Source organism: Jaculus jaculus, chromosome 1 (genome assembly GCF_020740685.1).
Source record: "Jaculus jaculus isolate mJacJac1 chromosome 1, mJacJac1.mat.Y.cur, whole genome shotgun sequence".
NCBI lineage: Eukaryota > Metazoa > Chordata > Mammalia > Rodentia > Dipodidae > Jaculus > Jaculus jaculus.
The window spans coordinates 274024899-274038453 of record NC_059102.1 but is presented as its reverse complement, the minus strand read 5'-3'; the positions used below and the strand labels follow the sequence as shown (position 1 = coordinate 274038453).

General features: G+C 39.9%; 1 protein-coding gene across 1 annotated transcript in view; it reads left to right on the top strand.

The window, feature by feature from the left end:
* The window catches only part of Hydin (HYDIN axonemal central pair apparatus protein), a 433096-nt gene that overhangs the window by 58464 nt on the left and 361077 nt on the right, over positions 1-13555 (top strand). Inside the window, exon 7 of the mRNA XM_004659564.2 lies at positions 1014-1215. Within this exon, the coding sequence (XP_004659621.2) occupies positions 1014-1215 (202 nt within the window). The remainder of the gene's footprint in view (positions 1-1013; positions 1216-13555) is intronic.

Genomic DNA, 13555 nt, shown 5'->3' with positions numbered 1-13555 from the left:
TTGTGATGCCCTCACAAGTGCAATAGTGGCACACAGCCATGGTGGGGAACCAACTGCTCTTGATTTGGCTAACTGATCCCCTCAGTGGTACAGGACCCATAGCTGGAGCTGGGAAACAAGGCAGAGCCATATCCAAACATAAGCCCACTCTCCAATATCAAGCTACCATCAATCGTGGACTACAAGAGGGCCTACACCTATTAAATTCTCTATTAAAAAAAAAAAGTAAGGGTTATCTCCTTTGTACTGGTGCTAACTTACTCTCTGTTCGAGAATTAGCTTCTGTTTTTCAGATATATGTAGATCCTAAGGAGAGAGCCACATACCTCAAAAGGGCTCTGGCTGAAACCAAGAAAATTGGGGAAACAAGCAAGGGTGCTATTTTCCTGGTGAACCGGGTACTAGCACAAGGGGGAAGGAGATCAACACAGGGAAAAATCAAGTCCTACCAAATCAGAGAGCCAGAGACCCAGAGGCCCCCAACACCTCATCACTGAAGCAGACCAAAAATGAACCCAACATGGCTCAGGGAAATTTTGTGGAAGAGGGGACAGAAAGAATGTCAGAGCCACAGGTTGGGTCATGATATGCAGAGACATTTGTCCTACCCATAACTGTGGGCTAACTCCACAATGCATGACCCATATACTTCAATAAGGAGGGGCCAAGGGGAGGGGGTAGGTCACAGATGAGCCTAATAATGGTACCAAACTGACTGTATTTGCTGAATATAAAATAATTAATAAAAAAATTTAAAAAAGAAAATGTCTTTGAGCTCCTTTCTCTGCAACAATTCATATTTTATGTATTTCTTTCAATGACCAAGAAAAATAGTTTGATTTCTCTGTAGTTGCAACTGTCATTTAAGTGTTCTGACTATTGAATTGTTAAATGGGACAGAATAAAAAGTGTAATGGTTGTTCTGGATTATATAACTTCAGTGTGAGGGACAGAAATAGAAGTACCATTCTAGAATAAATCTTAATGTGTGTTTGTACTTCATTAATTCCTAGGTGAAACAGTGCTTGTGTGTCTCTATGGAGCTGCCATAGATATGAATATAAGGCTGGATAAGAATTCCTTGATCATGGACAAAACCTACATATCTCTGGCTAATCAGCGAACTGTAACCATTCACAATCGCAGTAACATCATCGCCCATTTCCAGTGGAAGGTATTTGCTACCCAAGCAGAAGAGGACAAAGAAAAACATAGGTTTGTAACAAAAAGCATCTATATGCAACAATGGGAGAGGTAATTCAACTAATATGAAGATTCTAGCCCCCACAAACAAGGTCAAAGTTTTTCTTTTTTTTAAATCCTCCTACCTCTGCTTCCCAAGTACTGGGATTAAAGCTGTGCACGACCATGCCCAGGTTTCCGGCTACCTTTTTACTAAATAAGATATTTTATTTTTATTTATTTAATTTGAGAGAGAGAGAAAAAAAGGCAGGTAGAGAGAAAATGGCACACCAAGGCCTTTAGCCACTGCAAATGAACTCCAGATGCATTTATCACCTGTGCATCTGGATTATGTGGGCCCTAGGGAATTGAACCTGAGTCCTTTGGCTTTGCAGGAAAGCACCTTAACAGCTAAGCTGTCTCTCCAGCACCCCCCCCCCTTTTAAGGTTGAGTTTTGCTATAGTCCAGGCTGACCTGGAGCTTAGTAGTCTCAGAGTAGCCTCAAACCCACAGAAGATCAAAGTTTTATTAGCTGGTTCCAGTGTCTGATGATCTTGTGGAGTTACTTATTGGAACAGAGTTGACCTGAATGCTGATCACTCTCAGCTATCTTTTTTTTTAAATTTTTGTTTGTTTGTTTGTTCTTATTTATTTGAGAGTGACAGACAGACAGAGAAACAGGCAGAGAGAAAGAGAGAATGGACGCACCAGGGCTTCCAACCTCTGCAAACAAATTCACATCATTGCAAACAAATTCCAGATGCATGTGCCCCCTTGTGCATCTGGCTAATGTGAGTCCTGGGGAATCGAGCCTCGAACCGGGGTCCTTAGGCTTTACAGGCAAGCGCTTAACCACTAAGCCATCTCTCCAGCCCACTCTCAGCTATCTTACTAACCATGTTTGTTTTTTTTTTTTTTTTGTTTGTTTGTTTAATTATTTATAGGAGAGAGAATGGGGGTGGGTGTACCAGGGCCTCTAGCCACTGCAAAAGAGCTCCAGATGCATATCCCATTTTGTGCATCTGGCTTTACCTGAGTTCTGGAGAATAGGCATTGCATGCACACAAGCACATTAACTATTGAGCAATCTCCCCATCCTTTAATCACGTTTTTGTGTTTGGTGTGCACACACTTGTGTGTTTGTGTGTAGTGTGTGTGATGTGTATGAATGTGTGTGTGCAGATGTCCTCCTCTGTCACTCTTCTGTGTTTCCTTGAGGCAGAGTCTCTCACTGAACCTGAACCTGCCATCTTTTCAGTAATTCTGGGTGACTAGCAAGTTTCAGCAATTCTCCTCTCTCTACCTTCCACTGGACTAAGGGTTACAGGCATATGTGACCATACCAGCTTTTTTACATGAGTTTTGGGGTCCAACTCAGGCCCCCTCAGGTCCTCATACTTGTGTGGCAAACAAACACTTTTACCTGATAAGCCATCTTCTCAACCCATAATTTAGTTTCTAAAGACCAAATATATCATCCTTAACTATTTTTCAAAACTAGTCTACATGTCTGTGTTCTTTGTTATAACCCTGGGCAGGTTGTTCAACTTTCACAGGACCCTTAAAAATCATCTGTTTTAGATTTGCATCAGTGAAAAGATATTTCCAAAAAATAGAAAGAAGGAGGAAAAAGGCTTAGCCATAATGACTTTTATATTCTTGGTTTTAGTAGCATTGCTCAAGCTCTGCAGACCATATAATTTAATAATGATTTCATATTGGACTCTCTAATAGTCTGCTTTTTTAAAATGATACTTCAGATAGCAGAGATTAATAAAATGTAAAAACTGGATCTCATCACTGTTAAATTTTGAATATTTCTTTTTACTGAGTCCATCCTTGTCTCTTTAAAACTGCATTTTCATTTTTATCTCCTTCCAGCCTCCCTGAATGAACACTTTTGGTACTTTCATTGGAATTTATTTCAGCCTTTTTCATTTGTCTCTCTATTTCCATTAAAGATTAGCCCTGGGAAACTTCAAAGCTTTGTTTAAAACCAAGTTAGTGTTGGATAAAAAGAAAAGTCTTAGGTCCCTGGAAACCAGGCAGAAATCCCCCAGTGTGCTGTTCCTAATTGAATCAGAAGGAGCCAGGACAATGATAGGGCACAGTGGGCCAGGAGCTTTGTCATTCAGACAATAAACTTTAATCACACAGTTGCCACTGTGCCATGTTTAAACAGTGAGCAAAGAAATACCTTTCCTGTCTATAATCTTCATCCTAGCCTCATGGTTTAGAAATGGTGGTAGTTTAAAAATCAGGAGAAATAGGCTCATCCACTGCTCCATTATCCTGATTGTGCAGCTGCTGGGTGCTGACCAACAACCAGAAAGGCCCAAACATATTCAAAGACAAGTGTGAGGCTGAGGGAATATAAAGTAGGAGAAAACAAGTAAGAGTAGTGTTTCCACATCCTGTTGCCCTATGGGCATAGCCTCTGGGAGAGATAAGGGGAAGCAGCTTAAATGTTAACCTTGTCTCTGTATGGTTGGCTTTATGTGTATAGCTTGTCACTGGTGCTGTGCCAAAATCCAAAAAGTATGTAGGGAAGTTAGTTTCAGCAGTTAAACTGGAGAAAAAAAAAAGTAAATAATCAGAGATGCCAGACTATATAGAATATAACTTCAGCCACATGGAGATGGGCATTTTTTTTCCACATCACCTTCCTGGACACCCATCTCTTTAATACTGTCTTTTTTTTTTTTTTTTTGCCTTTTTTTAGTGTACATCTATTGTACAAGGTGAAGTTTTTTTTATGACATTTCCATTTCACATGTGTGTGTGTGTGTGTGTGTGTGTGTGTGTGTGTGTGTGTGTGTGTGTCTATGGCGCTTTAATAACATTCAACCACTATTACTGTTTTTTGTTCCCTTTTCCCGTCCTCTCTTCCTCCCTTCCCCTCCCTAGTGGTCCTCACTTTAGTCTCATGGCCTTTTCTATCTTTCACATGTGAGAAAACAAGCAATACTTGTGGTACTGACATTTCACATAACATGATGACTTCCAGCTTTATCCAATTTTATATAAATGACATAATTCTATTCTTCTTTATGCCTGAATAAAACTCTGTTGTATATATGCTACCACATTTTATTTATTCATATCATCCAAGAATGCTTCAAATTCAGCTTACTATAGAGAGACCTGCACATCCATTTTGAAGAACAATTAACAATGGTAAAATAATGGAATTAGGGTACGTGCCCTTATGAGTAGATAGTGAAAATATTGGGCTAGAGAGATGGCTCAGCAGTTAAGGGCACTTGCTTACAAGGCTTAATGGTGTGAGTTCAATTCCCCGGTACTCACATAAATCCAGGTGCACAAAGTAGAGCATACATCTGTAGTTCCATTGCAGTAGCAGGAGGCCTTGACATGCCTGTTCTTTCTTCTTGCCCCATCTCTGATTGCAAATAAATAATACATAAAAAAATATTTTTAAAAATGATAATGAAAATATTGGCTTTTATTCTTCCTTTTTCCTTGCATTGTCCTCTTTTGTGGACCTATGTGTAGGTTCTCATGCATGTATGTGTGTGCCTGTATGTAGAGCCAGAGGACAGTTTCCGATGTCCTTCCTTGGGCACACTGTCACCTTTTTTTTGAGACAGGGTCTCTCCTTGGCCTAGAACTCACCAATTAATCTCAACTGGTTGACCAGTGGCCCCCAGAGGTTCGCCTGTCTCTCTTGCCCAGCCCAGTGCTAGGATTACAAGAGCATGCCACCACATCTGGCTTTTTTACATGGGCTCTAAGGATCCAACTCAGGTCCTCATGCTTGCAAGGCTAGAACTTTACCAACTGAACTATCTCCTCAGTCTGCATTGTATTTGTTTGTTTTTAATTCTTTGTCTTGTCCTTTCCTTTGCTTCTTCTAGTACTTTTCAGCACAAAGAGATGATACCATATAGCATATCCCGATGATGAGAAGCCTATAATCATTTGGGGTCATGCTTATTTTTTTAAATAATGAACTTGGAAAGGGGCTGGACCAGTCTGTTTATTCCTGATCTCCTACTTCACCCAAAGTAGGTTCTTCTCTTTTTCCCCTTTTTTGTTACTTCATAGATCCCAAAGCATGCTTCAACTTTCATATTATTATATTAGCACTGGGCTTTTGTCTTGAAGGAACTTCCATGAAAGGTCTGTTCTCTTTGAAAGCAAAGCAAGCAGAGAGCAGTGTGCATTCCAATCCCTGCATAGCTGCCTCCTGTAGGTGGTGGGACTCTTGTATTGGGTGTGAGCTTTCTTCTCATACTCTTCCTCCACATCATACGTTCTCAGGCAGTGTCCCAGGACACACATCAGCAGCATGAAAAGCTTAGCTCTGCCCATGCCTGAAAAGCAGCAGTAAGATCTTTTAGCTAATGGGATGTGTCCTTTCTTGAGCTCCCTGACAAGGCCTGTATTCCTCACATGATCCCTGTATATGTGACTCTCTTTTTCCCCTTCCTCCAACAGCATCTCTAGTTAAAACTGTAGAGAAAAAAGGCAACCTTGCTCCCAAGCTTGGAATAGGGAGAATCTATCATAAGCAAGCAAGTACATATTTCTAGAGACTTCCCTTTCCAGTATCACAATGACATAAGTCTTGAGTATACTCTTTTAGATGAGGCACAGGAGTGTCCTCTCTGCTCTCCAGTTATAACAAAGCTTAACTCTTACCCTGTTATTCATCTGCAGGTGCTGAAACTTACTCAAAGAAAAGGCTGACCTTTTAAAATGTATGTGTATGTTTCTGTGTGTGTATGTGTAGAGGCCAGAAAAACAATTTTAGGGGTTAATCCACCTTTTTAAGACAGGATCTTTCATTGGCCTGCAGTTTGCCAATTAAGCTGGAGAAGCTGGCCAGTGAGTCTTAAGGATCCTAATCCTTAGAATACCTACCCAATGCTAGAATTACAGGTGCATAACACCATACCTGGCATTTTTATGTTGGTTCTGGGGATTGAACTCAGGTCCTCGTGCTTGCCAGGCAAGCACTTTACTTACTGAGCCATCTCTACAGAACAAATGCTAATAGTTTTAATAGTTGCTCTCAACTCCAGTTCTAGCCATTATGGTTTCTTGTCCACCAGCATCTCAATGACAAAAGATGCAGCTATCTCTTCTTTTTCCAAGGGAGGAATTGCAGCCCCAAGAAGTATTTTATCATTCTTATTCCTGGAAGGATGCCCTTCTTGTCCACCTAGCTCATTGTGCTTCTACGAAACTTAGGACACATTTCTGGGTTTGGGAACACAGGGCTATCCTCAGGCTCTAGGTTCTGCCAATGAAGCTGTTCCTCTTCCGGAGAGTTCTCAATTTTAGGATGGTTTTTATTCTTCTTTTAAAAAGAAACTGTGGAATCAGAAATTTTTAAAAATCACCTTTTTGTTCTGTTTCTTGATGTTTTCCTGGTACTGGTAAAGAAATTAATCTCTTCAGAAATGGACTGCATCTATCCTTCCTTTTTTCCTCAACCTTGTCCTGAGAGATTTTAGAACACTCTGCAAGATTCCTTCATATTCTATTCTCAGCACGTTTACTGTACTCATAGACTCAGCATGGGCTTTTAAGAATTTCTGCTCCCATTTTCCTCAGCAGGGTCATAGCCATTGTCTACAGAGCAGGTGGCTCTAATTCTAGATTTGTTCTGTGCTGGGGCTCATAGAATCCTCAATGGAACCCCCACAGAGATTGCTAGAATGGCTTGATTTCACAGTATTCAGGTGTAGTAAATGGCACATTTCTTTAGTTAAATCAGTTTTAATTGAGATTTGATCCTGCCACCTGGGCTGTAATAAATTTAATCTCAGTTGTGTTTAGAGGCTCCTTTCCTTCCCTAGGGTCATACAAGAATTTAGAGACCTAATGGTATCTGGTACATAAGAAGGGGACCTCTCATCCTCTGTATATCACAGTCATGCTGAGTTGCTCATTGTCTAGGTTAAATGGTCCATCTAACAGTTATCTTCTTGTTGTGTGCACACACACACTCAACCAGAAGCAGCTTATGGGAGGAAAAAGTTTATTTCAGGCGTATAGTTTCAAGAAGTTTCATCATGGTGGTGAAAACGTGACAACCAGGTCAGCTGCAGGGTGGGAGCAGTCTGAGCCATTTAGCTCTGAACACCCAGTGGGGCAGACTAATCAACTCGAATATCCACCCCAGCAATGCACCTCCTCCAGTAAGGACCCACATCTGAAATGCTTTACCAGCTGGGGACTAAGTAGGAAGCTTAATCACAAATACTTGAGGCTATGGGAACATTTTACATTCAGACCACCACAGTCCATTTGAAGGTATTGACTAAGTGTGCATAGACATGGGAGCCTTGCTCCCAGCTCTGAAGGACATGGATCTTAGTTTTCAGTCCCTTTCTCTCTTCAATTTTACTGATTTAAAAAAATATATTTATTTATTAGAGGGAAAATGGGTGTGTCAGGGTCCCTAGCAACTGCAAATGATATCTAGATGCATGCTTCACTATGTATATCTGGTGCACATAGGTTCTGGGGAATAGAACCTGGGTCCTTAGGCTTTGCAAGCAAGAGCCTTAACTGTTAAGCCATTTCTCCAGCCCCAGTTTTACTGATTTTTTTTTATTAGTTATGTACATAGTGTGTATACAGCCATGTTGGTACCATTGTTAGCCTCCTGCCTGTTCTTACCCCTCCAAAGGGACCTCCTCATTAGAGAATGTGGGTCATGCATTGTGGGGTTATGCATCAGTTATGGGGAAGAGGCAATGTCTCTGTGCATAATGTCCCAACTTGCGGCTCTAACAATCTTTCTGCTCCCTCTTCCGCAAATTTCCCTGAGCCATGTTAGGTTCGTTTTAGGTCTACTTCAGTGATGAGGTCTTGCAAGCCTCTTTGTCTCTGGATATCTGGTTTGGTAGGAGTTGAGTGTTCTCTGTGTCTATCTCCTTAACCCTTGTCTTGGTACCAGGTTCACCAAGAAAGCAGCACTCTTGCCTATTTCCCTAATTACTCTATGGTTTCAGCTGGGGCCCTGGTGAGGTGCAATGAGCTGATCCTCTCCTCAGGATCTACATCCATCTGAAAAAGAGAAGCAAATTCTCCAAAGGAGAGTGAAGTTAGCACCAGGTAAATTAGATAACCATTATTATTTTAGAGAGAATTTAAAATACTTAGGCCCTCTTATAGCCCATGATTGGTGGGAGCTTGATAATGGAGAGCATGCTCATTTTTTTGGATATGGTTCTGACTTGTTTCCCAGATCCAGCTATGGGTTCCGTTTCAATGAATAGATCCATTAGCCAAATCAAGAGCAGTTGGTTACCCACCATGGCCATGTACCACTATTGCACTTGTATGAGCATCATGTCAGGTTGTTTGCTACTGAATAGCTTAGACCACAGGTTGCTTGAACAGATGATGGTCGTTTCCCCCTAGTCGCTCATGTAGCCCCTTCTGGCACTACAGCTAACTGTTTGGGGACTGACTCCCTTCCAAGTTCCAGCCAGGTCACTCCATGTTCTGTACCAACAGCATAGGCTGTCTTCAGCAGTAGGGTCTTACCATTAATCTTTGGTGGGTCATCAAGTACTACAACAGCATTCTATCTTCTTTTGGGAAACCTTGTAGGTCTCTCTGATCAAAAACTCATTGAACATGTTAACTGCATGCTGGTATTGGGAATTACAGGCCAGCACCAAAGGAAAAGAAGGAAGAAAAAGATAGATAATATAAAAGAGAAAGAGAGACAAACAGGAGAAAATTGAGGTTAGTCTTCATTATACCCTGTTCAGGGCTCTGTTATTCAGATGTTCCCTCTAAGGACCTGATAAAGGTTCAAACATTTTCTCTGTCTTTTAGGATATAGACTTTTATGGTACCATTGCCATTTGGGTCCAGTTTTGTGTTCCCACCCTCAACCTTACCCTCCTGCCCCATCTTCCCTATTGCACACTCGTTGATATGCTTATTAGGTATATCAGCATCTTAGGCAGATCTAAGTTAGGAGCCACACAGATGAGTGAAACCATGCAGCGATTATCTTTCTGTGATTGGGTGAGTTTGCTGAGAATGATCTGTTCCAAGTTTGATCACTTTACTTCAAATGTCATTTTTCCTTAATGTTGTATAGAATTACATGGTGTAGATATAGCACATCTTGGTTATCCATTTGTCTAATGATGGACATCTGGGTTGATTCCAGATCTTAGCTATTATGAATTGAGAATCTATAAACATGGTTGAGCAAATCTCTCTGAACTGGGCATGGAGCTTTTGGGTTAAATGCCCAGTAAGGGAATAACTGGGTCTGCTGGTAAATCAGTCAACCTTTAGGAGTCTTTCTTATTGCTTTCTGTAGTGGTTGTACCATCTTACATTTCCAACAACAGTGAATGAGGGTTCCTATTTCTCCACATCACCACCAGCATTAGTTTTCATTTGATTTTTTTAATGTTTGCTATCCTTACTGGGGTAAGGTGGAACTGATAGTTGTTTTAATTTGCATTTCCCTGATGATTAGGGATGGTGAACATTTTCTAGAGTGTGTATTTGCCATTTGTATTTCTTCCTCTGAAAACTCCCTGTGCAGTTCTTTGCCCCATTTTGTGAGTGGGTTGTTTGAATTTTTATTGTTTTGGTTTTTTAATTCTTTATAGATTCTAGAGATTAGGCCTCTATCAGTTGTATAGCCAACAAAAATTTTCTCCCATTCTGTAGGTAATCTATTGGCTCTGCTTAGTGTATGTTTGTGAAGAAACTTTCCAGCTTCATGAGATCCCAATGGTTGAGTGATTGTTTAAGTTCCTGAGCTACTGGCATTTTGTTGAGGAAGTTTTTTCCCATTCCTGTATCATGGAAAGTTCCTCCTACTTTTTCTTCCCATAGTATGAGTTTCTGATCTTATATTGAGGTCTTTGATCCATTTGGATTTGATTTTTGTGCATGGCGAGATGTGTGGACCTAGTTTCATTTTCCTGCATATGGATATCCAGTTTGTCCAGCATAATTTGCTATAGATGCTGCCTTTTTTCTAGCCTACATTGTTAGGGCTTTTGTCAAATATCAAGTAGCTATAGTTACCTGACCCAAAGTCCAGGTCCTCGATTCTGTTCCATTGGTCTATAATCCTGTTTTTATGTCAGTACCATGTTGTTTTTATTACTATGGCTTTGTAGCATAGCTTTAGATCAGGTATGGTGATGCCTCAAGATGTGTTTTTTTGGCTAAGGATATGCTTGGACATCCGAAGCCTTCTGCCATTCCATATGAATTTTAAGATCATTTTTCTATCTCTGTGAAGAAAGTTGTTGGGATTTTTATTGGTATTTCATTAAATCTGTATATTGCCTTTGGTAAGATTGCCATTTGCACAATGTTAATTCTGTTTATCCAGGAGCATTGGAGGTCTTTCTATTTTCTCAAGTCCTCCTCAATTTCTTTCTTGAGTGTTTTTATATTTTCATTGTATAAGTCTTTCACATCCTTGGTTAATGTTCTTCTGAGTCATTTTTTGTTTACATTTATTTATTTGTTTGAGAGCGACAGACAGAGAGAAAGAGGCAGATAGATAGAAAGATAATGAGCACATCAGGGCCTCCGGCCACTGCAAGTGAACTCTAGACACATGCGCCCTCTGTGCATCTGGCTAACATGGGTCCTGGGGAATCGAGCCTCGAACCAAAGCCCTTAGGCTTCACAGGCATGTGCTTAACTGCTACACCATCCACATTCAGCACATTCCAAGGTATTTTTGTTGTTGTTGCTATTGAAAAATGTGAGAATGTCACTTATTTCTATCTCAGTATCCTTGTCTTTTGCATATAGGAAGGCTACTGATTTTTGTGCATTGATTTTGTATTCTGCTATTTTGCTAAAGGAGTTAATCACCTTTAAGAGTTTTGAGATGGAGTTCTTGGGTCTCTTATATATAAAATCCTGTCATCTGTGAATAGGGCTAACTTAACTTCTTTCTTTCCTATTTGTACCCCTGCATTCATGGGATGAAGCCTATTTGATCAAGGTGGATAATGCTTTTGATATGATGTTGAATTCAGTTTGCGTAGCTTATGTTCAGGATCTTTGCATCTAAGCTCTTCAGGGAAATAGGCCTGTAGTTTTCTTGTGGCATCTCTGCCTGGTTTTGGTATGTGGGTGATAGTAGCTTCATAGAATGAGCTGAGGATCTTTCCCTGTTCTCTGACTGTGTGGCACAGTTTGAAAAGAATTGGTTTCAGTTCTTCCATGAAGGTTTGATAGAGCCCAGCTGAGATGCCATCTGGTCTTAGACTCTTCTTTCTGGGGATATTTTGATTACCTTTTCAATCTCAATGGGTGTGATAGGTTTGTTTAGGAGATTAATCTTTTCTGAGTGTAGCTTTGGTAGGTGGCATGTGTCCAGGAATTCATCCACTTCCTCCATATTATTCAGTTTTATGGAGTTGAGGTTTTTGAAATAAATCCTGATGATTCTCCCAAGTTCACTTATGTCTGTTGTGATCTCTCCTTTTTCATTTCTAATTTTGTTAATTTGAAGCATCTCTCTCTCTTTTTTTTTTTTTCCGCTTGATCAAATTATCCAGGGGGTTTATCAATCTTGTTTATTTTTTCAAAGAAAAAGCTCATTGCTTCATCAATTTTCTTAATTGTTTTCTTAGTTTCCAATTCATTAATTTCTCCTCTGATCTTAATTATTTCCTTCTGTCTGGAGCTTTTGGGGTTGAATTCTTCTTGTTTTTCCAGTGACTTTAGATGGATGGTTAGGTTATTGATTTAGGATCTTTCTGTCTTTGTTATGAAGGCATTTAGTTACTATGAATTTTCCCCTGAGGACTACCTTCTTTGTGTCCCATAGGGTTTGGTACATTGCATTCTCATTGTTATTCAATTCTAGAAATTTTGCAATTTCATTTTTTTCTTTCATCCACTACCCATTTATTGTTTAAAAGTGTGTTGTTGTTCAGTTTCCAGGAGCTGGTGGGATTCCTGGTGCATCTTTTGTTGTTAATTTCTAGCAATATAGCATTGTGATCTGATATCATGCAGGATGTTATGTCGATTTTCCTAAATATATGGAGGCAGGCCTTATGATCCAGTATACGATCTATTTTAGAGATGGTTCCATGGGCTGTTGAGAAGAATGTATAATCTGTGGATTTGGGGTAGAATGTTCTGTAGATATCCATTAGGTCTAACTGATCTATGGTTTTGTTGAGTTCTCTTACTTCCCTGTTAATTTTTTGTTTGGATAATCTATCTATTGCTGATAGTAGAGTATTGAAATCTCCAACTATGATGCTGTTGGTAATTATTTCTGCTTTATTTTCAAGTAGGTTTTGTTTTCTGATTTGTGGTGCACCTGTGTTTGGTGCATAAAGATTGATGATTGTGTATTCTCTTGTTGCATCATTCCCTTGATAAGTAAGAAGCAGCCTTCTTTGTCTTTTTTTTTTTTTTTTTTTTGGTTTTTTGAGGTAGGGTCTTACTCCAGCCCAGGCTAACCTGGAATTCACTATGGAGTGTCAGGGTGGCCTCAAACTCACAGCAATCCTCCTACCTCTGCCTCCCGAGTGCTGGGATTAAAGGCGTGCGCCACCACACCCGGCTTTTCTTTGTCTTTTTTGATTACTTTTGTTTTGAAGTCCATTTTATCCAATATTAGTATAGGTATGTCTGCTTGTTTCTTATTTCTGTTTGCTTGCATACCATTTTCTACCCTTTCACCCTGAGAAGTTGACTGTCTTTAGTGGTGAGGTGGATTTCTTGAAGACAAATTTTGAGGGGTCTAATTTTTTGATCCACCATGTTAGCTTATATCCCTTATTGGCTGAATTAAGGCCATTAATATTTAGGGTAATAACTGTGTGGTTTGATTGAATCCCTGCCATATTGTGGCAGGTTATGTGGTTTTTTTTCTTGAACTTTGTAGATTTTGTGCATTCTCTGAGTTTGGTTGTTTGTAATCTGCTTCTTGTAGGCACTTTAAGTTGGTTATTTGATTCTTCTGTGTGGAGAATTCCCTGAAGTACTCTCTGAAGGCTTGGCTTTGTGTTCATGTAGTTCTAAAGCTCAGTTTTATCATGGAAAGTTTTTCTTTCACCATCTATTATAAGGGATACTTTTGCTGGGTAGAGTAGTTTGGGTTGGAAGTCATAAGTTCTTAGACTTTGCAGTCTTCCATTACAGGCCCTTCTGGCTTTCAGGGTTCTCATTGAGAAGTCTTTTTATGTATAGTTTCCATCCCTCTGCTGTGTTCCCTTTTTGCATCATTTTCTGATTGTCTTAATGCTTCTTGTAATTCATCCTTGCATTTGTTTATGTCTTCATTGAGCTTAGCCAGCTGATTATTGAGGTCTTCTTTTTTTCTTCACTCTACTTCAGATAATTTAAGTGTCTTTGTAACCCTTTCTG